A 27,756-nucleotide genomic window follows, 5' to 3' on the forward strand; every position below is an offset into this window, starting at 1 on the left:
ACAAAGCCAAGGTGTCCAGTTCTGGGAGCCACCATTTAGGAAGGATACTGACAAACTGGAACATGTGCAGAGGACAGCGACCAAGAGGACCAAGGGTCTGGAAACCAAGCCTGATGAGGAATGGTTGAAGAAGCAGGGTCTGTTTAGCTTGGAAAAGAGGAGACTGAGAGGAGATATGATAGTCACCTTCAAATACCTAAAGGGCAGTCACATGGAAGATAAAGCAAGCTTGTTTTCTCCTACTCTGGAGGGTAGGACTTGAACCAAAGGCTTCAAGTTAAAAGAAAGGAGATTCCGACTAAACTCCAGGGATGAATTTCTGATGGTAACAACTGTTCATCAGTGGAATGGTCCCTCCCTGGAGGTGGTAGACTCTCCTTCCTTGGTGGTTTTTAAGCAGAGGTTGGAAGGCCATCTGTCATGGATGCTTTAGCTGAGATTCCTGCACTGCAGGGGGTTGGTGTCAGGGAGAATTCGGAGGAGGAAGTGGCAGAAGAGGCGGAGCAGGGGCTTGGAGATTCAACCGCCCAGAGACGGAGGAAGCGGAAGAGAGGGCAGAGAGTAGCCAGGGAGAAAAAACAGGTTTCCAGGTGGAAAAATCGAAATTAGAAACAGAACTGTTAGAACCTAAGACCAAGGTACTTTCAAAAATGTATAACTTGCTGTCGAAATGGAATACGCAGGATGAAACTGTTAAATCAGCTATGATAAAATGGGCACAGGACATTGGGCACAATATTATGTTTGCTGACTGGGAAAAGTTATGGACCACCGGAGTGAGGTTCACGGCATGCAATGCCTTGAAAGAAAACATTATGAAAATGATATACAGGTGGTACATGACCCCAGTCAAGCTGGCAAAAATATATCATTTGCCCGATAATAAATGCTGGAAATGTAAAGGAACTGAAGGAACATTCTTTCACCTCTGGTGGACATGCCCAAGGGTTAAGGCTTTCTGGGAAATGGTCTACAACGAGTTAAAAAAGGTATTTAAGTATACCTTCCTTAAGAAACCAGAGGCCTTCCTTTTGGGCATTGTTGGCCAAGGGGTGTTAAAGAAGGATAGAACTTTCTTTATGTATGCAACAACAGCAGCAAGAATACTCATTGCAAAACATTGGAAGACACAGGATTTGCCCACTCTGGAAGAATGGCAGACGCAACTGATAGACTACATGGAGCTGGCTGAAATGACCGGCAGAATTCGAGACCTGGGAGAAGAGACGGTGGAAGAGGACTGGAAAAAATTTAAAGACTATTTACAAAAACACTATAAGCTGTATGAATGTTAAGAGAATGCACGATTGAAAATAACACGGCATCAGCTGAGGACTACCAATTCGGAAGGGGTGGGGCAAGTAGAAACGCTGTTACCTGACACACCTGTGAGATCAGCATCCCTCTCCCAGATGGTGTGGCTCTACTGTGAGGGCTTGGGTCTCGGGCTCAAATTCGGACCCAGAGGAGACTCAGTCTGCACTGGATCCTTTGCCTCAGGCATCATCTGTACCAAGTCTAGGGCCAGTCCCAGTCTGCACAGGTTCCCCTGCAACAAACACCAGCTGGGCCGAGTCAGGGGCCTGAGTCTGCCCTGGCTCCACATGCGGGGATGACCTTGTTGCCTTCAGCTGGGCCATCACTTACAGCTGCTCCACTACCAGTTGGATTGAGGCGGCCCCTGGGTCTAGTAACCCACCAACGTCTCCTGAGCTGCAGAGACTAAGGTCTGAGAGAAGGAGAGACCTGAGTACTCGCAGGAGGAGTGCTCGCCTTTGGGTGAAACAGGGAGGTGAGTCGCTGGGGGAATCAGGACTGGCCGCTACCCCGACAAAGATAAAAGGCTGTTGGACCCCGCCCCAGGTTGCGGGAGCAACATTGCTGTATGCTAGATCCTGTCTGAGATCCTGTACCTGTCCTTGTCTGGTTTCCTGCCTCGCGTCCTGCCTTGACCCTGTTGGACTGACTCCTAGCAGAACCTTCAGATTCTGGACTGGTCCTGGACCGCGTTTCCCGGGTTACTCCTGGACCCAGCATATCTACTACCCTTGGACTCTACTGAAGAACCTGTGAGGCTAGAGTCTCCCCTGCTCTGCCACTCTAGGAGAGTGCTGGAGAGGGCTGAGTCCCTTTAGCACCTTTCAGTACAGGTGGTCCTAACCATTAGATGCAGCTGTGGCTGCTATACAGGGCTGGCAGGGGTCACATTTGTTCCTTGCTAATGCAACATTGGAGCTCTGTGTTCCTAGAAAACAGCCTGAGCCCTGAGATCAGCCCAGACCCTTCTGGCGCTTGCCTTGTCTCAGTCTGCCTTGCACCCAGCGTGAGTTCTGCCTTGCTTTGCCACAGAGGCGCCTGATGCAAACACGGAGTTGAGGACGAAGCTCTGGGCCTCCTTGTTTCCCCCATCTCATTCCATCAGCTTCACATGCCCATCATTTTTATTTAGAAAGCCTATCAGTTCAGCTTAGGGGTTGGTTGCTCACCCTTCATCCGAGGCTCACAGGGCGGTTTACAATATAAAAACACAAAATTACACAACATAGTTAACAAAGTATAAACCCTCCTCACACAATTTAAAAGGACTGCTTAAATAGCCAAAGGGGTGGGAGAAGAGGAATGTTTTTGCCTGGCGCCTAGACTTATGTAACAAAGGCACCAGGTGAGCCTCCTTACTTGTTTTTTCACAAAGCTTGTAGCTTTGAACAATCTTTACAAAAAAAATTATAAAAATAAATATTCAGATATTCTACATTTGAAGCACATTAGTTTAATGACTTGGGCTCTATGATCACTGCAAATGTGACAGCAGTCACAAAATAAAAAGACGCCTGCTTCTTGGGAGAAAAGCAATGACAAACCTAGACAGCATCTTAAAAAGCAGAGACATCACCTTGCCAACAAAGGTCCGTATAGTTAAAGCTATGGTTTTCCCAGTAGTGATGTATGGAAGTGAGAGCTGGACCATAAAGAAGGCTGATCGCTGAAGAATTGATGCTTTTGAATTATGGTGCTGGAGGAGACTCTTGAGAGTCCCATGGACTGCAAGAAGATCAAACCGATCCATTCTTAAGGAAACCAGCCCTGAGTGCTCACTGGAAGGACAGATCCTGAAGCTGAGGCTCCAATACTTTGGCCACCTCATGAGAAGAGAAGACTCCCTGGAAAAGACCCTGATGCTGGGAAAGATGGAGGGCACAAGGAGAAGGAGACGACATAGGACGAGATGGTTGGACAGTGTTCTTGAAGCTACCAGCATGAGTCTGACCAAATTGCGGGAGGCAGTGGAAGACAGGAGTGCCTGGCGTGCTCTGGTCCAGGGGGTCACGAAGAATCAGACACAACTAAACGACTAAACAGCAACAACAAGTTTAATGACTTACGATTCTCTAATGTTATAATAACCACCAGCCAGTGGCTTTAGGGACAAAGAAGCTGCCTAATGGTGAATCTCTGCTCCCTGGGAACAAATTTAAGTAAAATCTCTTAATTTTTCATAGCAATTGGTAAATGGAATATCTGAGTTACCTCACCATCACTGTGAGTTCTAAAATAATACTTGGCAATTAGCAAGTGTATTATAATTATAAAATATGAGAAGGGACTACACTTGGGTCTTTCTGAGTTCTAGTTATCAAGCCCCAAATCTGTATTTTAACTGCCAGTATGGGAGCATTTGCTATGTAGACCACATTCAGATGAGTAAGAACTTAAGAAGAGCTTGCTGGATCAGGCCAACAGCCCACCTAGTCCAGCTTCCTGTTCTCACAGTGGCCAAACATAGAGTAGAACCTGAGCACAAGAGGCCTCCTCCCCTCCTGTGACTTCCAGCAACTGGTATTCAGAAGCACGGCTGCCTGACTGTGAAAGTAGAGCAAAGCCGTCCATCACGGCTAGTAGCTACTTCTCCATGGACTCCATCCTCTTCTCCACGGACTTGTCTAATCCCCTTTGAAAGCCATCAAAGCTGGTGGCCATCACTGTCTGCTGCGGGAGGGAGAGCCATAGTTGGATTATGCACTGCAAGAATGAGTCTTCCAGTTCTTGGCTGCACACAAGAACTGGAATCAAGTCAATGAGACGGATGGATGCCAACAACTAGGTGCCAGACACTGACATCTAGCGATCACTAAAGTGGTACACCTGCATCTGACATGACGTTCCTCTTTTCAAAAAATAACCAACAACATTGAAAGCTATATGTTAGGGAGAAGACTATACCAGGACATTCATTCCTGAAATGCTGTTCTTCTATGTGTAGGATATTAATGAATTCTTTCATATGTAGGAGCATCCATCACAGATTTTCCATCTCATTGAGGCTGTGCATTGTTTCTGATGCACAGGTTAACCTCGGGTTAAGAACTTAATTCATTCTGGAGGTCCGTTCTTAACCTGAAACTGTTCTTAACCTGAAGCACCACTTTAGCTAATGGGGCCTCCCGCTGCCACCGCATCATTTCTGTTCTCATGCTGAAGCAAAGTTCTTAACCCGAGGTACTATTTCTGGGTTAGCGGAATCTGTAACTGAAGCATCTGTAACCTGAGGTAAAGGTAAAGGGTAAAGGGACCCCTGACCATTAGGTCCAGTCGTGGCCAACTCTGGGGTTGCGGCGCTCATCTCGCTCTATAGGCCATGGGAGCCGGCATTTGTCCGCAGACAGCTTCCGGGTCATGTGGCCAGCATGACTAAGCCGCTTCTGGAGAACCAGAGCAGCGCACCGAAACGCTGTTTACCTTCCCTCTGGAGCGGTACCTATTTATCTACTTGCATTTTGATGTGCTTTCGAACTGCTAGGTTGGCAGGAGGTAACCTGAGGTACCACTGTACAAAAAAGATGTTGCTAAAAAATAGGCAGTTAAAAAGAATGATTAAAATGTTAGTAGAATTCTTACTATTTACTTCCCAAGTGTGTCATGTGGTCTGTCATGTTTGAAACTTTAAGTTGGTAAGCAATTTAACACTTTCTGCTAGAACTGGGGTTACTAGTGAATGATTAATCCATGGGTCGGCAAACTAAGGCCTGGGGGCCGGATCCGGCCCAATCGCCTTCTAAATCCGGCCCGCAGACGGTCCAGGAATCAGCGTGTTTTTACAAGAGTAGAATGTGTGTTTTTATTTAAAATGCATCTCTGAGTTATTTGTGGGGCCTGCCTTACAATTTTATTTACAACAACAACAACAACAACAACAACAACAACAATTTTATTATTTATACCCCGCCCATCTGGCTGGGCTTCCCCAGCCACTCTGGGCGGCTCCCAACAGAGGACTAAAAACAGAATAAAGATTCAAACATTAAAACTTCCCTAATGTATTATTGTATTATTATAACAATGAATCAAAATGAGATACACAGTAAATCACCTATTAGCATATGGAATAGAATACTTACTGTACAACTAAAATACAGTTTTACATAAATTTGAAGAAAAAATGAAAATGAGAGGATCTTTTGTGTTCCTACCTTAAACACTATGTGAAGCATCATTTGCAGACCAGCCTTGCCAGGGTATTTGCCAGCAATATTTGCTGCAGATAAATTGAAGAGGTTGGCTCCCGTTTCCGTGCAGAGAGCATGAAGAAGCATCTTTTTCCCGACTCCTTCGGGTCCAGCCAAAAGCAAGGCTTTCACTAGAGGTGCTTTCTCATGTACAGACTGAGAACCTATGAAGGTGAAATGGGAACAATATGACGATGTATAGGTACATATGTAGTCATTCCAGTATTCCACCATGTGATTCCCAAGTGCTGGCCCAGACATTAGTGGTTTGGGGGAAGGCTTGACAGTGCCAAAACAAGAGCTTTTGTTTTCAGGTCAGTGGCTGGAATGTGTAGGGTGATGTCTAACATCAGACATACTCTGAATAGACTCATTTCGCCCCCAACAAGATCTTTATTAAAGTTTTTCACAATACAACAGGATAAGAGCTACAATAATTACAAACGGAACGAGTAAAATATGGAGTCGTCTCCTAGAGGCAATTCCAAATAGTCATATTGGAATTTATGGGTTTAAGTAATTGAAGTCAATTGACTTTAATGGGTCTACTCTGACCAAACTCCACTTTCCTGGGAGTATGTCACATTGAATTCAATAAGATTTAGTTCTGAGTAGATATCACCCATAAACTTTTAAAAACAACTCTTGCTTCTAAACAGTTTAGAAAAGAGACACAGATAAGAAAATCCACGCACCCTTCTACAAATAGTGTATCTAGTAATGCATCTGCAAAAATTCAGTATGGCAAAACACTTGGCAAGTTATGTACTTGTAGGCCCCAATGATTTCAGTAAAGAGCAAGTACTTAACTATCCCATTGAAATCAATAAGCACTACAAGTGTGTAGCTTTGACTGGATTGCAGTCTTGGGAGTTTCTAATTGTTCTCACACCTTTTCTGGCCATGGCCATGGAGGTGAGGGAATTCAGTTCATTTCATACCGTATTGGCCCGAATAATAAGCCGCACCCGAATATAAGCCGCACCTTTAAAATTCAAGGAGGAAATAGAAAAAAAGACGATTCCTAAATGTAAGCCTCTCCCTTAAAATTGGAGAGGGGGGAATTCCGAAACGCACCCGCCCAACGAAGCGCAATCACACAACGAGGAATACACACGGCGCTTGTCCAGGGAGGGGGGGGATGTAAAAGGGGGTCAACAAGCACCCGTCCCAAACAAGCACATTCTCACCACCAAAGCCCATGCCGAATACAGCAACTGGAAAACGCCCGCTGCCCAGCTGTAAAGGAACTGCCTCGCAGCTGACCAGAGATTGCAGCGCGTAGGAGACCTTGCGTGGGCTACGGCCGCTGCTCATCTTGGGGGAACGCTGCCTCACAGCTGATAGGCTTCTGCAGTGTGCCTGGAGCCCACGTGGTCCCCAGCGCTGCAGTCAGGCTCTGCCAAATCCAACAGTGTCGCTGCTGCAGACCAGTTCAATGGCTCCCCACAACTGTGTGCCGCCTCGCAGCCGATCTAAAAGCCAATTTTGGTAAGGTCGCAAATATAAGCCACACTTTAACTGCTCATGGTTGGAATTTGGGGGGAAAGTGTGGCTTATATTCGGGCCAATGCGGTATTTAAAGCTGAATTTATCAAATTAGCACTTTGTGAGATAATCTGAGAACCAAAACACAGTCATCCTTCGAAATTCACACTTATCTGAATGTTGTGATGCAGTTCTCCATCCAAACTATGTTTAGGAAAATGCATGTATTAGGGGGAAATGTGCCTAAAGATGATTATATTCATGGAAATTATATACAAGTAGTATTATATATGGGAGAAACTGCAAACAAAAACCTGTTTATTGGGAGAAATTCACACAAAAATGCAGACTAATCTCCACAATTTTTTAAAATTGCAAAAATCTTGCAGAATTCTAGATTGGAAAAGTGAGAAACCGAAATTGACAGATCCTTCCATCCCTACTGCTAACATGGATCTGTTCTGAAAATCTGCAAACTGGCCCAGTTTGGAGGTGTGATAGGATGTTCTTTCTGTAAAATTGACTGGATCATGTTCAGAAAAGTGACAGGAGCTCTACTGCAGCCTAAGGAAAAGCCTTCCCCCCCCCCCCCGAGTAAAGGTTTATACTTATCATATTGGAACAATATACTATGCAGATAGTACATTTAAGAAAACATACATGTTTGGTTATTAATTTCTAGAGTTTTAGAAGGCAAGAACAATTAAAAGCACTTTCTCCAATATATGAAATGAGCTGATTAATTCCATAAATGCTTCCATTGTTCAACAGCAAGACACATTAGCTGGCTTGTAAAAGGTAAATTGCAACCTTAGCCTTTTCCCTAACTTGATTAAATTTATAATCACTGGAGCTTGTATTAGCTATTACCTTTCCCAAGTGACTTCCTTTATGTGCTACAGCTCCCAAACTGTTAACATGCAAACAAGAAATGGCAAAGAAACGGCATGTCAAACACATAGCAACCACGCTCCCCTTTTAAGTATGCTATTAAAACCATACTGTATCAGTTCAGAATACTTAATTGAAAAAGAATTCTGCAGAATGCTTTCAACCAAAATCAATCAAGCACTGTCATAGCTAGTAAAAGTATATGAGGCTGACAGGAAGCAAAGCATGGTGTCTGCCCTCTGACCATTTCTCCTGTGATCTTACCTAATGGCAATATGGCATACAGAGCGATGAGCTGCCTGACATCTGTGAGAGAAGGCATTGGTTCTATGTCTTTCTGCCGAAGGGTAGAGCCCAGATAGCTGTACTCACCTACAGGGAAGAGACAAAGGCTTCTTCATAGGTGATACTGTATTATTACAAAATGTGTAACTCCAGACATTAGAAACTGCCAGGGAATACAAGTTTAGCATCCTGATAAGCCATAACAGATTTAAATCTATCAGTTCTAATAGTTGTTAATATGGTTTTGGAATGCATCCCCCAACATGAATACAAAATAAAAACAGAAGTGGAAATATTCAGCCGGCAATTTAAATGAATGTGGACTTGATTTTTGACCCTCATGCTATTTTTCTACAAATGTGTTAATTATTTCACAAGTATACCATCAATTGGCAAGTACATAAAAATGACAACTGCACAGTGGGCAGAATTCATAGACAAACTAAATAGATTGAATCCTTGCAGCACTGATGTGAGATAGGTTAACACTGTTCCAATTTTATAGGTAAAGAACAAGGGCTTGATTGTGGGTGTGCTTGACAGGTCTCTAAATGCAGCTGGCATCCAGTGTGCTATCTCTGGGACCACAGTGGCTCTCCTTGCTAGCTGAGTCATTCAGCATGGAAACGTGGATTCTAGCTGCTGAGACACCACAGAGCATGTAACCCATGGACATAATCACAGGTTAAGAAGGACTGACATGCGGTGAGGAGAAATGTCTTAAGAGTACCATTTATCATCATCAGTAGAAGCATAATCTGTACTGATGACATACATTTATGTAAACTTTTTATTGCTAGTATTTATTTACATGAACATATTTTAAAGGTTTTGCTTTTGAAACCTGTAATAGGTATGAGTTACTCGTGCGTAAACTGGTGCCTTTCTCGGTTAATTTGCCTTGTTAAACCTTTCTGACTGCACAGCCCCTTCTCATCGTGGCTGCCTCAGTCACTGGCAGAATCCGTCAGTGGGCGTTTCTTGAACCTCTTCCAACATAAAAGTTGTTTGACACCCAGTCTCCTCCTCCTCTCACTGTGCGGGAGTCTTCTGCGCCGGGAAGGCGTGGGTAGCGGAGGACCTGGGCTCTCCTCACTGATGTCCAGTGAAGAGTCCTGGAGCCCTCTCTCCACTTCCCCCGTCTGCCCCCCTTTATCCCTGGTGTTGCGCTGATTGGCTTCCCCCTCTACTGAGCTGTTTCTCCCCCTGCTGCTGGGTCCTTCGCCAGCATCATCTGGGAGCCTCCCCTTCGCCTCTCCCTCCGATGTCAGTTCCCTGACAAAACCTTTATGTGCCTTTGATAAATGCAAATTTATCAAACAGCAAATTAAATAAGGCTGAATCATAAAAATAGAAAAAGTGGGTATTTTCTTTACAAGCCCACAGCAGAGAGCTGGTGCACTGGCTAAGATAATGAGGTGTGATGCAGGAGGTTGTTAATTCAAGTCTCATCTCAATTACAAACTCACTTGGCCTGAGGAGACAAGTCACTAACTCTCAGCCTCCTCTCTTCCCTATGGAAATACTTATCCACAGCACCCACACAGAGTTGTTGTGAGGAGAGTGCGGCAATGGGTGTGAGGCACCTTGAACACTGAAAATACTGCATCAATGACCAGTTTAGTTGCCCATTGGTTGTTAAGGATTTGTAAAGCTGGCAGATATTTTTTAGTGTTGGACAAATTTGGCAGCTTCTGGTATCTTATATGGCAATAGCAAATCCATTCCGTGAAAGCTGATCTTTGTATCACCCAAAGGCACAATCCATGCACAATCTGTACTCTCTCCCAGCACTTTGAATACAAGCTGCTTTCTCTGCAGAGGGGAAAGTCTTCCAGTTCTAGGGACATTTCCCCCTATGCTGAGACTTCAAAGGGGCTCCTTCTAAGCAACCATCAGCTGACTGTCAGCTAAAAGGATTGAGGCATGCTCAGAGGAGGCTGCAGTGTAGCAACCATCTTTGGACAATTCCCTGATGTCAGATGATTGACAGGCAGGTGGTCCTGTCCACCTGTTAAAGTTGGCCCTCAGTGGGTGGGCAAGATCTAGCACACCAGGCTTAAAGGGTTCCCCCATCCCTGTACTACAGGGAAGTGTTTGCAGGGTTGGATGAAAACCAAGGTGTGCAGAAGTGCAAACAATGTTTAGAAGACTAAACCATAAGGAGAGGAAACACCCCTACACACACACACACACGATCCAATGTTCAGTGGGCATAGAATACTGACTGTAGTTTGGGAGGGGGAATGGAAAACTGACGTGCGGGTGGTGGAGAAGAGTATTCTGGCTGGTTGGAAGGAACCCTGAACAGGGATATTTCACGTTGCAATTTTTTGCTGCCTTGGAGATTGGAACACAAGGGATTTTGACACTGGCATCATCTGATATACACGTGGGTTGCCCCTGCCTACCTGTTCAAATTTGACCCATGAGGCAGATCCTGAAAAGGGTCAGGCTTGTGAAGCCTGTTTCAGACGGGCGCAAGAGTTAATACCATACGCAGCTCCATGCCAGCAAGCCAGACCTCTTCGCCATTAAAAGTCTGAGCATATGTTGAGATTGTTTCAGCCCAAGAACCACTAATCAATTGCTTTACCAGATAAACTGCAGGAGGGTTTGGGTAATGAGCACTGGCTACCCCGAGTGAAACTTCAGAGGGAAGCAGCAGCTATTGGATGGTTCGGTTGGTCTTTTGCCCCCATCCGCTGGCTGGATGACTGATTTGCACATCAGGACCTGAAGCAGTTTGCATAACTGGAGCAGAGTATAAAAGTGAGTCAGAGAAGTGGCACCATAGTGGAACCCACTTATACTCTATCAGATGTTTTTAACTTGGTCTAAATTATGCTTTTGAATAAATGCTTACATTCTTCCATATTTAGGGCTGGTGTGGATGTTACTTTTCTCTGCCCATGTTTTAAAAGCCTGTAAGGGGAAACAGCCTGGAGATAGCTGGTGCCAGTGCCTTTGCAACAGCAAGAGGGTCAGATTTAACTATGAGACTAGAATTGTGCTCAGTTCCTGTGGCATCTCTGAAGTGCACAGTCTGACCTTTGCAGCTTCCCAAGAAACATCTTCAAAACACAGGTAGGGAAATGCTATTGGAAGCATAATTTAATTTAGTGTTTGGTGCCAGCCAGGTGTAGAAATGACAAAGCACCAGAATTGGAAAATATGAAGATTATAAATCACAGACTAAATCCTGGAGATCTCTGCTTCAACTGTCATACTGGGTCAGAAGTTAAGCTTATATTAATTTTTATATCTGGAACCAGCTACATCGGTATGAATGGTGCAGCTTGTCTATTCATAGTCTATTATAGGAACACAAGGCAGGTTGCACAACATTGCAATTTTAAAATATTATATGTAAATGTAAAGGAAACCAAGATGTACTTCTGTATTGGTACATAAAGTTAATACTTTACCCACATAATCGCTGAGTTTCACTTTCTTGGCTCTTATTAATATCTGTGCTTCTACCAGCTCCTGGTAGAGAGAATCAATTGTCCTACAAAGAGATACATAATTTAACACCCAGATTTGCAGATAAAAATGCAAATCATCACTTAAAAAACACACCCTCATGTAAGCATTTGTAATGTCTGTATATGGCTAAAATGTACAATAATTACATTTTCATTTACAGATGGGTAGCCGTGTTGGTCTGCCATAGTCAAAATAAAAAAATTCCTTCCTGTAGCACCTTAAAGACCAACTAAGTTAGTTCTTGGTATAAGCTTTCGTGTGCATGCACACTTCTTCAGATACCTTCTTCAGATACCTGAAGAAGTGTGCATGCACACGAAAGCTTATACCAAGAACTAACTTAGTTGGTCTTTAAGGTGCTACAGGAAGGAATTTTTTTACATTTTCATTTTTAGGGAAAACACACTCGTACACTTATTGTAACATTAACAGCAATTTCCATCTATTAGCAGTATGAAATACTGTGGAACACTAACAATACAATAATGAAATTATTTTGCAGAAATTTGGAGTTTAAACATTTTCCCAACACAGGTCCTCTCACATTACTGCGTCCAGGCTACTTGAAACATAACCTCACCGTTCAACATCATTGCAGAGTTCCTGCAAGTCAGTAGAACAGGGTGAATAAGCAGCTTTTAGGAAGCTATTTTTTAAAAAGAAAGAAAAAGATTGTGTATTTTGAAATGCTGGAGGCAACTTCGTAGTACACAGATCTTATCTTGGACCTAGTTAGTGGTACAATACCACACAGGGCCAGCCCACCCATGAGGCAAGGTGAGGTGACTGCCTCAGGTGGCAGGATCCACAGGGGCGTCAGATCCAGCTGCCTGGCAGCCCTCCCAATGCCACCTCTACAGTGACCTCTTGGTGAAGAGGAGGAGCTGCTGGTCTCCTCCCAGCCTTGCTTCTGGTATCTATCTTCACCCACCCCTTCTTTGCTGGCAGGAGAGGTACCACTGTGCAATTCACCTCAGGTGCCAAAATGTTTTGGGCCAGCCTTGTTTGTGAATGAATCATAGGGGCACTATTCCGTATTTAATATTGGAAGTGGTAGTTAGTAATGTTCTGAGAGTGGATGGCCTCCCCAACCCCCACCACTCAATGAATGAATGACAGTAAGAGCTGTTCGACAGTGGAATTTGCTGCCAAGGAGTGTGGTGGAGTCTCCTTCTTTGGAGGTCTTTAAGCAGAGGCTTGACAACCATATGTCAGGAGTGCTCTGATGGTGTTTCCTGCTTGGCAGGGGGTTGGACTCGAGGGCCCTTGTGGTCTATTCCAATTCTATGATTCTGTGATTCTAATGTGGCATAAACTCTTTTGCATGGAGATGGAGTTTAGTAATGTTATTTGTGGTAGTCTGGAAAAATCTAAATAAAAAACAAGGATGGACATTTAGATTTGAAGTGTCAGGTAACTGGCAAAGGTAGTAAAACTACAGCTATTCGTTGTTTACTTGTTTTTTAATGTCCACCCCACCAATACGTCTTCAAAGAGATTCCAGAGCAGCCGGCAACACTATTTACCCTAAGCTTCCTATTGTCAGCCCAATGGGCAGCAATCTAAGAGGCATCATCAAGGATTATACTTTATGATTTGTTTTATATAGGGAATAAATGCTGCTTTGTTCAATTATTACAGAAGGACTAGCTAGTGTCCTATTTCAGGGATGTTAAAAACAGATGGAAAATCTGATACATATCTGAAACTACCAGGTGTTCCTACACCTGCCACAAGGAATAAAATTTAATGACAATTCTTCAAAGAACCATTAGAGATATGATGAAAATGCACAGAACTAAGGTCCACAGTACATATAACCTAAAATGAACTCTCTGCAAATTGGTGGTTGACATTTCCTATCTAAATCTCTCTCTATATGTTATCCATTTTAAAAGAATTCTATGTTAGATTCTCCATAATTGCTAAGGAATTGGAGCTACCAGGTTCAGGCTTAGGCATACCAACTTTGACTCTCTTTTGTGTTTGAACAAAGCAAAGAGAGAGAGAGATGTGTCAATGTGAATCTCAGAGGAGCAGGTGCATTTTTACCTGTCAGGAGTCAGATCTTTCTCCTTCTTAGATTTTTTCTTCCTTCCACCCTTTTTCCCTTTTTTCTTTTTCTAAGGATCATAAATGGAGAAAGTTAGCAAAGGCAATACTTCTACACCCAGCTAAAAGTTAGCACAAGATTCTGAATAGTTTTAGTGGCCTCTGGTGATTTAACTCCTCCTGCCCATATATATATATATATATTATACACATTGTTTATGCTTTCTTCACTTTAGTGTTTGCAATTTATTCTTGGAGGAAAATTGCAAGCACACTTAACTACACTCAAATACAGTTGTACCTTGGTTTACAAACTTAATCCGTTCCGGAAGTCCGTTCTTAAACCAAAGCATTCTTAAACCAAGGCGTGCTTTCCCATAGCAGCAAGGGACGCAATTTACAAATGGAACACACTCAACAGGAAGCGAAACATGTTCTTATTCCAAGGCAAAGTTCACAAACCAAAACACCTACTTCTGGGTTTGCAGCATTCTTAATCCAAGTTGTTCATAAACTAAGCTGTTCTTAAACCAAGGTACCACTGTACCTGTATTTTCTTGACCAACTCCCAAAACATTTAATATTTCCCTTGAGTCTTCTTCTCTCCCCTTTGCCCAGTCTGCAGTGGCTCATGTGGGACTGTTCTGGCTACACACTGGTGAGGAATTGCAGCATGGGCTGGGCCAGGAAATACTGGTGTGTTATTATTTCCTTGTGATTATTTCCATGTTCTTCAGGAGGGATCAATGTTACATGGTCCTCCTCCCTCTTGAGGAGACATGTTGGAAGCATCCTCCAACACACAGCCTTCATTTTTCAAGGTGAAGTTCAGTCCCGCTGGCAGGACACTTGTGTGGTCTGGGCTGCAATTTGTGAATCACTGCATCAATCTCATTAATTGGGACATACAAAGATTTCAGCAGCACGTGCCGTATTGCATATGAGACATTGTGGGCCTCAAATTTATCACATTTTCCTGTCCCCTCCGCTTCTGGCACTACAAGTACTGCTCAACAGAGAAGAGCACCCTTACCAGTCTCACAGCTGGCACACCAAGCAGGCCTTGCCTTGAAAGCAAGGACAAGAGCTTAAAACCTCTTTCCATGCTAAGTGACCACAAGAAGACCTGGCATTGTTTAAGAGGGGTGTAGTGATCCCCTGGCGCTGTCATCCGACCAGAAAAGTCCCAGGAGTGTTAATTAAAAAAGGTTGGGAAACTAACAGAAAGTATCAGAATCCAAATGTTAAGACCTAAGATGTAACAACTATACAATTAAGTTTAAGGAGCTGAACTGAAATAACTGAAAAGAAGCTATGTGTTTACCACCTTGAGAAGCCTTTAAGGTCAAGGTAAAGGGACCCCTGACCCTTAGGTCCAGTCGTGACCGACTCTGGGGTTGCGGCACTCATCTCGCTTTATTGGCCGAGGGAGCCGGTGTGCAGCTTCCGGGTCACGTGGCCAGCATGACTAAGCCGCTTCTGGCGAACCAGAGCAGCACACAGAAACACCGTTTACCTTCCCGCCAGAGCGGTACCTATTTATCTACTTGCAGTTTGACGTGCTTTCAAACTGCTAGGTTGGCAGGAAACAGTCACCAAATTAGAGAGAGAGAGAGAGAGAGAGAGAGGACAGATAGTTATCTGTTTCTTGAAAGAATTCTATCTCCTAACACATCTTTTGTTTTACCAATTGTTCTGTAAAATAAAACCTTTTATCTGTTTAGCTTCTCCCTAGAAGAGTCTTCTTCATAAAAACCAAACCCTGAGCAGTAGTTAAGAGGGGGTTTGCCACAACAGCAACTCCCTGCCATCTGTATTACATGATTTTGCCTGGAACAGTGTTAAGGCAGCAGGGAATTGGTGGCCCACCGGCAGGAGCCAGACCTGAGAGTCTTTTCCACTGGCCTGACAGCCTTTGGGCTCAACCTCTGCCCTCCTCTGAGTAACAGCAGTGACATTCAGAAACAGCAGAGTGACATACAAGCCAGACACTGCAGCACACACCTCTACAGCGCCCTTCTTGCTTTTTTGGCAGTTGGGGGGGGGAGTTGAAGGTGAAAGCCTGCCAGGATCACTTATAGTGGCCCAGGTAGCCTGATGCTGGCTCCCAACTACCAGCATTTCATTCATTCCAGGAAGAGACAGCTGGAGACTCTGGCACAACGGTTTCCCCAACCACCACTCTTTTTCTCCTGCTAGGCTTAAAAATGTCGAAGACAAAATAAAACTGTGTCTGCCTAAGGGCATGAAAAGCCATTTTTGAGGAACTGGTGAAGCAGTGGATGAAGGAGGCAGTGGGGGCAAGATTCCCAATGACAGCACTTCCTGGAATGATTGAAAAAACATGAAACAACAGAGCTATCAAACAACTTCTTAAAAAGCTTCATTATACATCTTTAGGCGCCAGGCGAGAACGTTCCTCTTCAACCAGGCCTTTGGCTGACTAATATTCTACCACCTTTTAAATGTGTTTGTGGGAAGGGGGTTATTGTTATTGTTTTGCTTTTCTTCTAACTATTCATTTGTGCTTTTATCCTGTATTTTTATCTTGCAAACCACCCTGTGATCTTCAGATGAAGGCAGTATATAGATTTAATAAAAAAAAAAAAACCAGTAATAACTAAAAGGCTGTTGATTTGAGGAAAGTGACTGATTCATTGAAGGCCGGTGATCTGCAATGGCCAATGATTCTGAGCGTTATGAGTGACTGAGAAAGCCAATGAATGAGGTGGGTGCTTGTGTGTGTAAATGGATGGATGTGTGGAGTTGCCTTGGGTCCTATCCAGTTTTGGCACCAGCCCCACCCACCATTGACTTGAATCAATTTCACTTGGTGATCCCATAGTCCTGTCTTTGAACTTGGAAAGGCCCAACAGGAATCACATTACCATCTGTTATCAGACAGATGCACATTTATTAGCAAGACATTTTGGATACTTGCAGAACATCTTATGACGCAAGGGATCTCTCTCTCTCTCTCTCTCTCTCTCTCAGACAGACAGACACAGAGGCAGTCTGAGGTATCAGTTAATCAATAAATAGAAGCTCTACTGATACAACATTGGATTCTATCATTAAAGCGATTTGGGCAGCACCAGAAAGTATATCACATATCAAACTGGATTTACAAATATAACAACAACAACATATTACAGTAACATTTTTATGCATGCATCTGGTATTAGTAATCAAAGCTTCTTATGGGATACATAACACAAAAGTATTGTTTAGCACCGCAAAGACACTGAAGATGCCCCAATTTCCTCTTCCCCATCCCTGTTTCTTTTCTTTAGAGCCTATTATCTTTTGGCCCATTATCTTTCCCTAATTTAAAAATGATCACATCATGGAGATTAGATCATTTCTGCTTACATAGACAATGAGCATATGTTCAGCATATTGGCCAACTGTTAGCTTCCTTAAGGCAATTTCTTCACTAGAGTAATTTGGAAGTTTTATATACAGTATGCTGTGGGAAAAGTCTTTCTAATTAACATCAAGATTTACGGGAAAATTGGCATGTGCTTAGCAGAGATTGAGAAAATATTTTTGTTTGTGGCTTTCCTACGTGCTCTGCTTCATGCCATAGAAAAACTTCCTTTTGAGAGAAACTCTTTAACCCCCTTATGAATTTAATGAAACACATTTAATGAAAACCACAAAAACATATCAAAACAGTTAATTAGCAACAGTCCTCTTTATTTGCATCTTTATTTGATTTTTTCTTTGTGGCTTTTTCTGTTGAACGCATGCACTTTTTTTGTTGGGGGGGGTAATCAAGGTGTTGGTGGATATGTGTGTTTTGAATTCTTCACTGAAATCTCAAATTCTAAGTCCATGAAACCCAAACTCTATGCAATAATCAAATAAATCAAGCTACCTCCTAAGAAAATAATCGGGAATTGCTCAGATTATTTCAAAGTCAATCCAAATGTGGGTATAAAATGAAATAAGGCCTTTCTAAGAGCCCCCAAATCCCTCCTTTTTTTAAAAAAAATATTTTATTGCAAATTTTAAACAATAAACCACCTACTTAAGTATCTTCCAGTTTTGCCCCATTTTCTGCTGAAGCAGCAAAATAGACATGTTTTCTGACACCTGCAAAGTGGTCCTCTCTTAGCTATATCCAACATGATTTTCAATCATTTGACATCAGTGATCTTTCCTTCAAACCTGTTTGGTTCTGGCTAGTGAAATTATTTTATTTGCCATCTCTGTTGGGAAACTTTTCCACAGTCCAGTTGCTGCACTGAGAACTATTTGTGTTATTTATTTAGTCTAATGCAATGCTACTGGATTAGAAAATTAATTGATAATTTGCTAGGTAGTAATTATTATTATTACTATCATTCATTTTTAAAAATTTTATGGAACTGTTTTGTGTGCTATCTTTATGAATTTGATATATTCATTGTATTGCTTTTATAAGTTTAAGTGAACGATGGCTTGGTGTAGCTGGCGTTGTTGGGAGCCCTGCTCAGTATGAACTTGTTTATGGAAAGCAGAAGGCAAATATGAAATACAGAAAGACAGCTGTGTTTTTGTTCCTTTGCACTTCCACTTGTAGGGGGAACCTTCTATCAAGCTGCCCCAGAGCAAAATACTGGACTTGCATGGAATGCTTTCATTTTACACAGCTTTCCGAGGTTTAAATTACCATTTTATACTATTTTTGAATTCTGACGAACAGAGAAACTTATCTCAGGAGAACTGATTTAAATAAGAGTTTCTTACAAATAAGGTGTGTCCTTTTTACATTACATTTGTTGAAATGTCCTACTATATATATATATATATATATATATATATATATATATATATATATTTGCTTGTACCTGATGATATGATACTTGGGCAAATGTTTCGGAACTGCACATACCCCAAGTGCTTTATTATAAAAGGGATGGCCTCTATTTTGTTGTTGTTTCCTTGAATGCCTTCTGTGATACTGTGAATACTTAACAGAATAATAAGTCATGAATGAAAATTAACAAAGGAAAATGGATAGTGCGCTTGACAAAATAAGTGGTAGATGGGAAGTCATTATACAGTGGTGCCCCGCAAGACGAATGCCTCGCAAGACAGAAAACTCGCTAGACGAAAGAGTTTTCCGTTTTCGAGGTGCTTCGCAAAACGAATTTCCTATGGGCTTGCTTTGCAAGACAACAATGTCTTGCGAGTTCCTGCTGGTTTTTTCCCCTCCCCCCTTTTTCTTAGCCGCTAAGCCGCTTATCAGCTGATCCGATCAGCAGATAAGCCGCTAAAAGCCGCTAATAGCGCTAATCCGCTAATCCGTCAATGGGCTTGCTTCGCAAGACGAAAAAACCGCTAGACGAAGAGAATCACAGAACGGATTCTTTTCGTCTTGCGAGGCACCACTGTAGATGAAAGAAGAACTTACTGTTATTTGATGTAACATACACTACTGCTTTTATTTTTCTGGACAAATTTCTGTTTGCTACTTTTCTTTCATTTCAATAAAGCACACAATAAAGTACACACACACACACACACACACACACAGAGAGAGAGTTGTTATTTCTCCATGGTAAATCACTTATCCCATTCTGTTCCTATTTTTATTTTTGCCTTCCGATCATGCCTTGCTGCTGCTGTTATCTGTAAGTTATCAGCTCTCTCTGCAGGATCTCTTGAAGCTGCATCTCAAAGTAAGTGCGTGGGTGCACCTTGTCTCTAGTGCATGTGCAGATATGCATGGATAAAACCATGAAGCATCAAAATCTATGAAACATCTTCTGGCACTTAAAGAGCCATGCTCTTCATTGCCTGGCATTTCACACACACACATTGTCAGAAGTTTTTAAAATTTGATGTTTTATTGTGTTTTTATGTTTTGCTGGAAGCTGCCCAGAGTGGCCTGTCTGATGGGCAGCATATAAATAATAACATTATTTTTTTATTATTGTTATTATTAAGTGGCCCATTCACAGCATGCTGAGGCTTATTTCCCTTCTTCAACTTGCCGCATTCCCAAAGGCATACTATTTTCAAGGTCTTCCTGGCACATCCATAGATTCTGTATGTTTCCAAGCTGACCAGCTGTTTCATGGATATGAAAACTGTAAGTGCAGATTATTCTATTTAACTCAAACTGCTTTAGGTGTTGGGTTCAGGCTGGCAGCAGCTCCCAGTAGCTGACATTTATCTGAGCATTTAAAGTGGAACTAATGTTTTATGAGCCTATGGACTGTTGTGAGTTATGTTTTTCTTGTAGAAAGCTCTTCATTACAAACTGAATTAACTCTTTTTTTCTGAGATAAACTACTTGGTGAATTAAACCTGTATTATTGTTTCAAGCAGAAATTGTCCTGGAGAACAGCTAACTCTAGAAATGGAGAAGAAGAAGACAGATAGCAGACATTAAGAATAAAAGTTCACAGGAATGTGAAAAGCTGTCTCCTTATTTCTGCCCTATGGATCGCTGAGAAACAGGTCCAGTTTACACAGAAACCTGAGTAAAACTATGACTAAGTGTGCAGGTACTCACAGGAAAAATCACAGACACTTTGCTCCTTTCCTACTTCTGCCATTACATCTGAATCTGGCCTTGCGGTTTGTCTCGCTCCAGGCAAACCACATCCAATATGCCAACAAAAACTCTTGGCTACATCTCACTGTTGTTTGAAGCAATATAAACCACAAGCAGTTATTTCTGCTGCTAACTTGTAGAAAACAGTGTCTGCACTGGTTCAAAGTTAATTAGTAATTCTGCTTCTAATATAGCTATAAACGTCTACTCACCTTTCCTTTTTTGCCTTTTTGGCCTTTTCTCTCTATCTCTCTATCCACAGCTAACTTTAAATTCTTCAGTTCCTGGCGCATTAGCTCATCAACCTGTTTGGATAGATATATACAGGGAGTCTGGAATGGCATGCTTTTTACTCCTAAAGACTCTTTAACCAGAAAATACAAATCATATGCTGGAAATAGGCGAACAACATGCATTATCCAATTTTGGCATGTATATTTTTGTTTTTGCTAAGGCAGAAGGGCAGGAACTGGAAGCCTGCTAATGGCAAAATCAAGCATATTTTTTATCAGATTCGACCAATCCCTTGTGAATTCTTTTCATCCAAGACTTCACATTATCCAGAGTCCATACAGTGGTGCCTCGCAAGACGAAATTAATCCGTTCCGCAAGTCTCTTCGTCTTGTGTTTTTTTCGTCTTGCGAAGCACGGCTTTTAGCGGCTTAGCGGCTATTAACGGCTTAGCGGCTTTAAGAAAAAGGAAACAAACTCGCAAGAACTTGCAAGACGTTTCGTCTTGCGAAGCAAGCCCATAGGGAAATTCGTCTTGCGGAACGACTCAAAAAATGGAAAACTCTTTCGTCTTGCGAGGCATTCGTCTTGCGAGGTACCACTGTATCTGGTCTGAAATTAATGGAGTCTCCTGGGCAGTGCAGCTGCTGCCCAGAGGTTCTAGGCTATATGTTGAGGTGATTAAGCACCTCAGGAACTACTATGGCATTCATGCGGGGAATGAAGTAATCTCTTCCAATTCTACATTGTGCTGAGGGCCCTGGGAAGCATAGCAAAAGAGCTGGTGGAGTTTAGTGGCTAAGGGTGTGAACTGGGAAGTCTACAGTTTCACTCTTACTCTGCAACTACAGAGCAGGTGGCCTTAGGCAAGCCACTAAGGCAGCGAGAGTCTCCGCCCTTAATCTCCGTTAGAAATCCAGCTTCTGCAAGTGATCTTTGTTGTGCAGATTACTGATCTACACATTTAGCAGAATGAGGGCATCAAGATTCCTGAGGTGGTATATTCTCTACTTGAGAATAGAGATGGGGGATTATGATTTAAATACTTCACGTTCAAGATGAAAACTGGCATATCAAATAGAAAAGTTTTATCCCACACCTCTCCCTGCTAATTCTTTTTGATTACATAGGAGAGCATTAAAAATCTGATCCCAACCTGAAAATTTATGGTACAATCTGTTCTGTCACCTAAGGACTCTATTATCTTATTCTCGCCTCATTCCACTGCATGTGTAGATCAGACCCGAGATAATGCATGCGATGTCCTAAAGTGCTATATAAATGCTCAGTAATTCTCTTTGGCAACAGCCAGTGTTTGTGGCCTGCTATTCAAAGTTCACCTGTACTCTGATCTCTTCTTCAACTTCTTTCCTCTTTTCCTCCTTGATCAGTTCAGGGTCATATTCCTGTGAGAAGTTCCATCCCTCATCTCTGTTTTGCCAAACATCTATTATCCAAGAGCAAAAAAGAGAGTGGCGTTTTTGCTTTGTTTTATATTTTGTTAAAGTAGCTCTACAGTGATGTTTATATTGCTATTATCTGACAACTGGATAACAGTAACAAGCCCTAGCATCTTTACACCACACGCTTATACATCTCTACTCAGGAGTAAGTCCCACGGATTTCAGAAGCACTGCTGCCTTCATCAAGTTTACTGCATGAAATCATATTCTGAAATGGAAAACTAACGGTGTCTGTAATGATTAAGTTTCAACTTTTAGTTGCAATTGTATTAGACTGATTTTTATATAGTCCATGGCAAATATAATGTTATAAAATTGCTTAATTTCAGCTGTTCTGTTGTAGGTTTGTGGCTTTTAATGAAGCCTACTCATAATTTATATTGTCAGTAGATTATTATTATTTTTAAAAAGAACCCTACAACAGAGAAGCTGAAATTAACAACCTTTTTAACTCCTCCATAAGAAGAGGAAAAGAATGACACATCTGTCTTCTTGGTGAAGGCAAAGCACCAGTAGCATACTAGTGTACAAGGCCTGTTTGAATCTCAGTTCAAAGGAGACTTGGGGCATATTATAGTTATAAATATCATGCATGGAAGATGCTTCTTCACGGTTTTTTTGGTCTTATTATGATGTATATTATAATTTCCCCCATTATGATTTAATTCTGCCTATCCCTGCAAAGCTGTTGGAATAAAATGAGAAAGACTGCTGCTCATTCCCTGTGTGCCTACAAAGAATAGGTTTGAGAATGCTTGTCAATCACCTTGGAGTAAGATTCCATGAGTTCATGATCAGGTTTCCTACCACTGTCCTTGGCCAAGCTTTATGCCCAGAATATTGAGGAGAAGGTAATACTACTTAAAACGCACAGCTCACCTCTCCTGATTCTCCCATGTTTCCTCTTCTGTAATGTTCTAAGCTGCACAATGAAGGACTGGCACCAAATGCCAGTATTGCAAGCTGAACACAGGAATCAGCAGGGCAAATTTGTCCTGGCAAAATATGTTTGAGTATCTACTTTGTTTCTCCTGAGTCACTGATCGGGATCAGCAAAGGCATTAATCAAACATGGCCATACTGCACTACCCCCGCACCCCTGCAAAGGTTGCCCTGTTTTGTGAAATATGTGACTTAATCAGGTAGGTTGATAGTATTATGAGTTTTTCCCCGGGGGGGGGGTGGCGGCGGCTGTATTCCCGAGCCCCCTTCTAATTCCTGGATCTAGAACTGATTTAATTCCTGGAATAGCCAAGCTAGCTTCCTGGTGAGTTAATGGCCCTCTAAGTATAGGCCAGTAAGGCAACAAAGGAAGTGGCTCTGTGCTGGACGCGAAATGGGTGTGTGTGTGTGAGAGAGATGTGGGTGAAAACTAGAAGTGAGAAACTGCAGCTGGGAGACAGAACAATGCCTGGTTTCTGCTGGAATCCAAGGCTGTGGCTATGGAAGAAGCAGGACCCTCTAATGCTGTGAACCCCTCAAAAGACCTTCACGTTGTATATATTTGTAAATACTATACAAGTTGGAGGCTTTGCTCTACAGTAATAACATGTCTACAGAACAGCCACTTTGACCTGTGAGGATTCACTCGGATCCTCACGGCAACTGTTCAGCCACTGTGAGAACAGGAGACTCTTCCTAGGTTCTTAAAACAAACATTTAGTGAGTTTTTCTCATATGCAACCAAAATGGGTTATGCTGAAAAGCATTAATTTTTAAAAGTTGCTCTTAAGCTTTTAAATAATATGATGGATGCACTGAGATATATAAGCTGAGAAAGCTGGCATGCAGTATTAGTAACGGTAGTGGTTAAAAAGATACTTCCATCAGGGTTACCAGAGTTTGGACTTTAAGCCTATGGGGAATATGACCATTATATAGATTATTTGATTTTTACAGAGTTTTCTGGGTGGGTCAGCAGGTTTGGAGTGTTATGTTTTCACATGGACATTAGGACCTAGTTATTTGTTATTCATTGATGGACCACACTGGATTTTTAAAGAAAGAACTTATTTATTGTACTTATATGTAACCAGATGAATGATACCATTTCTCTAAGGACAAGGCAAGCAAAGACTTCACTCTACCTCAAAGGAATGGTAAGAAGGTTAAGGTCACAATGTTCACATATTATAACTAGTAAGGTATGTATAGGGTAACCTTTATTCAAATAAATGTGAAATATGTTCATAGCTGTGACAGTATCTTGCAAAAAATCTGCAAAGTCATCTAGTTTTAGTACTTGAATTTCGGAAGGAATGTAATAAAAACACAAAACACACACAATATACCAATGTCCCAACATTCCTTTCTCTTCTTCTCTTCCCTTCCCCCCCCCAAATGTTTATCTGTTTTACAAATATAATCGTATGGACAGGATTCCTTGTATTTTTCAATATTGTTATTGTTTTGCCATGACTTTTATTATTTATTATTATTTTATGATTATTTGGGGGTTGCAGGAGAGCCCTTTTGTGGGCCTCTGGACCTCTTGACACCCTAAGCACCCTCTCAGGGCTTTCTGGAGGGTGCGCCTCGCCTTGGCGCTTCCCCCTGTTTCTCTGCGGGGCTCAAGTCTGTCAGGCGATTCAGACCCTTTCCACCATCTGCAGAAACTGGAAGGCCAAAAAAGAGGACACAATAAAATGAAAATTTATCACAGTTGGAACACCTCTTAGCTGTTTAGAATCTGGAAGTCTGGGATAGCTCAGTCAGTAGAGCATGAGACTCTTAATCTCAGGGTTGTGGGTTTGAGCCCCACGTTGGGCAAAAGATTCCTGCATTGAAGGGAGTTGGACTAGATGACACTGGTGGTCCCTTCTAACTCTACAATTCTATGATTCTATGTTTCCCTGTTTTTTCTGTTCCTCCAGAGATAATGTGATAACCAAGATTTATGGCTTGGCTGTTATTAATCACCGCATAATTATCTTTGTCAATGGAGTGTTGACAAGAGACGTCTAATCCACCATGATTCCTCCCCAGAAGTCCAATTCACAAAACAGTTCTTCATGACACTAACATGGCATTAGTAAGCCAGTTGACACAAAAAACGCTAAAAATTCTTTGTCTCAGTCAGTACACACGTGATGGCACCAAAACATTTGACCATAATTCAACAGTTTCACACAACTGTGAATTACTTCTTCTAAAAACTTAATTATCACAATCTTTACTGCATTTCCTTTCCTTCTAACCTCACTTTTTACAACCCCCATCTGTATATATCTCTGTGTGTGTACATTCCCACACCCACACTAACTTAGGATAACACTTCAAGTATCACACACCACCTGTATTAAACAGTAAAAGCTTGGGGACATTAGTGTATTTCCACATGTAATCATCCCAAGCAGGAAAATTAAGCTAGAGGCAAATTCAGCAGCTGCCTTCCTTTGTCCCACCAAACAATTTCCCAGCTCCAAGCATAGTCTTATAGAAACTGTGACTCATAATGAAGCCAAATGCAGCCCTCCAGCCCTACCCTGGCCTTTCAGCTTCTTGACAACCTGCTCTTTTTTCCAGCCCAAGAAATGCAGGTTTATGACGCTTCTGGTGGGCTGCCTGATATTTGGGTCGGTAGATCACAAGTTGTGCTGGCCTCCTCTAATATATGTACGGTTTTTATAACAATGGAGTGGGAGTTCCTATACTGGCAACTCCTGGAAATAAGCACACATCTGTTTTCAGTTAGGTCTCAAGAAATTAACACTACCCTCCTCTTGCCACCGTGTCTATGTGACAAATGGAATTGTTTGATGAAGAAATCCACCATACCATATCCTGTTAAGCTGCTCTGAAATCCCCAGATGCATATTTAAAACATAAATCATTATATATATATATATATATATATATATATATATATATATATATATTTGCTTTCGTAGATTTTCACGGGTACAGGAATGCAGGTTTTGGTGTCTTCGGGTGTCTTCCCGTGTAAGAGTCGGGGTGTCTGGGCGACGTTTCGACGAGGTCTCACTCGTCATCTTCAGGCTGGTGCTTTCGGCTTCTTGTTACTGGAACAGAGCAGAATCTGGTGTTTGAGTTCCTATAAATACTGTTGAGGGGTGTGGTGTATAGCCTCCAACGTTCTGGGCAGAGAGGAAGTTCCTAGATTAGTGTGCCTTTTCTTCTTTTGTTCCTTAATTACTTGAGGGATATCTTGAGTGATTTCATGAGTGATATTCTGAATACCACTGGGTGGGTCATTAAGTGTAGATTAGTTGCTAAAGCTTTCGTGTCTTGACCTCTTGAGCTTGTGAAGAGTTTTTCTGAGAAGATGGCTGTGCTGCATTTAGTTGTGCTCTGGCTTGGCTTCGTGTATAGGGGCGAGCTGTGGTTTTGTGCCTTGTGCCAGCCAGATCTGTGTAGGGATTGCAGGGGGGTGCAGCATCCGGAGGTGTCACTATAGTTTGGCTACTGGATGGAGTCTGTAATATGTCTGTGGAGAGGGTCTGGGTTTGGGTCTGGTGTGGTTGATTGGTGACGGCGTTCTGTGTGCCTCTGGTTCTGGTGTCGGTTTTTGTGGGGAGGGCTAATTTCCAGATGTCTGGCAGGCGGGACGTGTCGTCACGCTTGTTCATGTTGTGAGGGTGTTTCTCTATCTCGATGGCTTCCATGATTATTCTCTTGTGGTGATGTTCCATGTTAAAGAGCAATTTGGAATCTGCAAAATTAATTTCGTGTCCTGTTTCTTTCATGTGTTGGAAAAGAGAGGAAGTTTTTTCTTCTTTTTTGACGGCATTCTTGTGTTCTGCGATGCGTGCATTTATTCGTCTGTGCTGCACAACTAAATGCAGCACAGTGCTGCATGTGCTGCACAACTAAATGCAGCACAGCCATCTTCTCAGAAAAACTCTTCACAAGCTCAAGAGGTCAAGACACGAAAGCTTTAGCAACTAATCTACACTTAATGACCCACCCAGTGGTATTCAGAATATCACTCATGAAATCACTCAAGATATCCCTCAAGTAATTAAGGAACAAAAGAAGAAAAGGCACACTAATCTAGGAACTTCCTCTCTGCCCAGAACGTTGGAGGCTATACACCACACCCCTCAACAGTATTTATAGGAACTCAAACACCAGATTCTGCTCTGTTCCAGTAACAAGAAGCCGAAAGCACCAGCCTGAAGATGACGAGTGAGACCTCGTCGAAACGTCGCCCAGACACCCCGACTCTTACACGGGAAGACACCCGAAGACACCAAAACCTGCATATATATATATATATATCCCCATTTGTATTTCTGGACTCTTGCTTACATATTATGGTAAAGAACCCACATAAATATATCTCATTAGGCATGTCTTAAAGCTTGAATATTCAACCTACATTTTCATTTGTTGAATTAGGCACATGCTAAATGGTTTTGTGCTGTCATGATTGTGCCCAGCAATGGAGTATACTCTGGATCCACAGACTTGCCTGAATATCATGCATTAAATTTTACAGTCAACATTTACGCTAACTATGCTTTCTCTACTTGCCTTTGTATTTGTTGTTTCCTGCTTCCATTACCGGGAGAAAATTACTAGGTGACATTTTCCAACCTTCTTCTTCTTCCTTCATTTACAAAAGAAAACCTTGACCTCAATAACTTAGAAACACAGACAATTAAAAGTTGATGTTACAAAACAGGTAAAATCAATAGTGGATGGTATCAGTGGTCCCCATACAACAAGATTCCACTTCCTTTCATCAGGGCATCAGTGCTCCAATTTCACTCTCATGGCGGCTGAAATTGGAGCACTGATGTCCAGAAGACATCCTTGTTGTCTAATATTTCATGGAGTG

General features: G+C 42.2%; 1 protein-coding gene and 1 long non-coding RNA gene across 3 annotated transcripts in view; one reads left to right on the forward strand and one right to left on the reverse strand.

The window, feature by feature from the left end:
• LOC309525592 overlaps positions 1-27,756 on the forward strand; it is an 83,402-nt gene that overhangs the window by 45,235 nt on the left and 10,411 nt on the right. The window contains exons 1-2 of one of the 2 annotated variants that reach the window (XR_014216447.1): positions 18,393-18,450; positions 19,336-19,386. The exons of the other annotated variant lie outside the window; for it this stretch is intronic. This is a non-coding gene — a long non-coding RNA (uncharacterized lncRNA). Of the gene's footprint in view, positions 1-18,392; positions 18,451-19,335; positions 19,387-27,756 lie in introns of those variants that run through there. 2 annotated transcript variants of the gene reach the window in all.
• DRC11 (dynein regulatory complex subunit 11) overlaps positions 1-27,756 on the reverse strand; it is a 97,963-nt gene that overhangs the window by 13,140 nt on the left and 57,067 nt on the right. The window contains exons 9-15 of the mRNA XM_082236523.1: positions 27,450-27,525; positions 21,831-21,937; positions 20,472-20,564; positions 13,710-13,780; positions 11,597-11,679; positions 8,148-8,255; positions 5,469-5,668 (exon numbers count right to left, since the gene is read on the reverse strand). Of these exons, the coding sequence (XP_082092649.1) occupies positions 5,469-5,668; positions 8,148-8,255; positions 11,597-11,679; positions 13,710-13,780; positions 20,472-20,564; positions 21,831-21,937; positions 27,450-27,525 (738 nt within the window). The remainder of the gene's footprint in view (positions 1-5,468; positions 5,669-8,147; positions 8,256-11,596; positions 11,680-13,709; positions 13,781-20,471; positions 20,565-21,830; positions 21,938-27,449; positions 27,526-27,756) is intronic.

Source organism: Podarcis vaucheri, assembly GCF_965113315.1.
Source record: "Podarcis vaucheri genome assembly, chromosome: 1".
Classification (NCBI taxonomy): Eukaryota; Metazoa; Chordata; class Lepidosauria; order Squamata; family Lacertidae; genus Podarcis; species Podarcis vaucheri.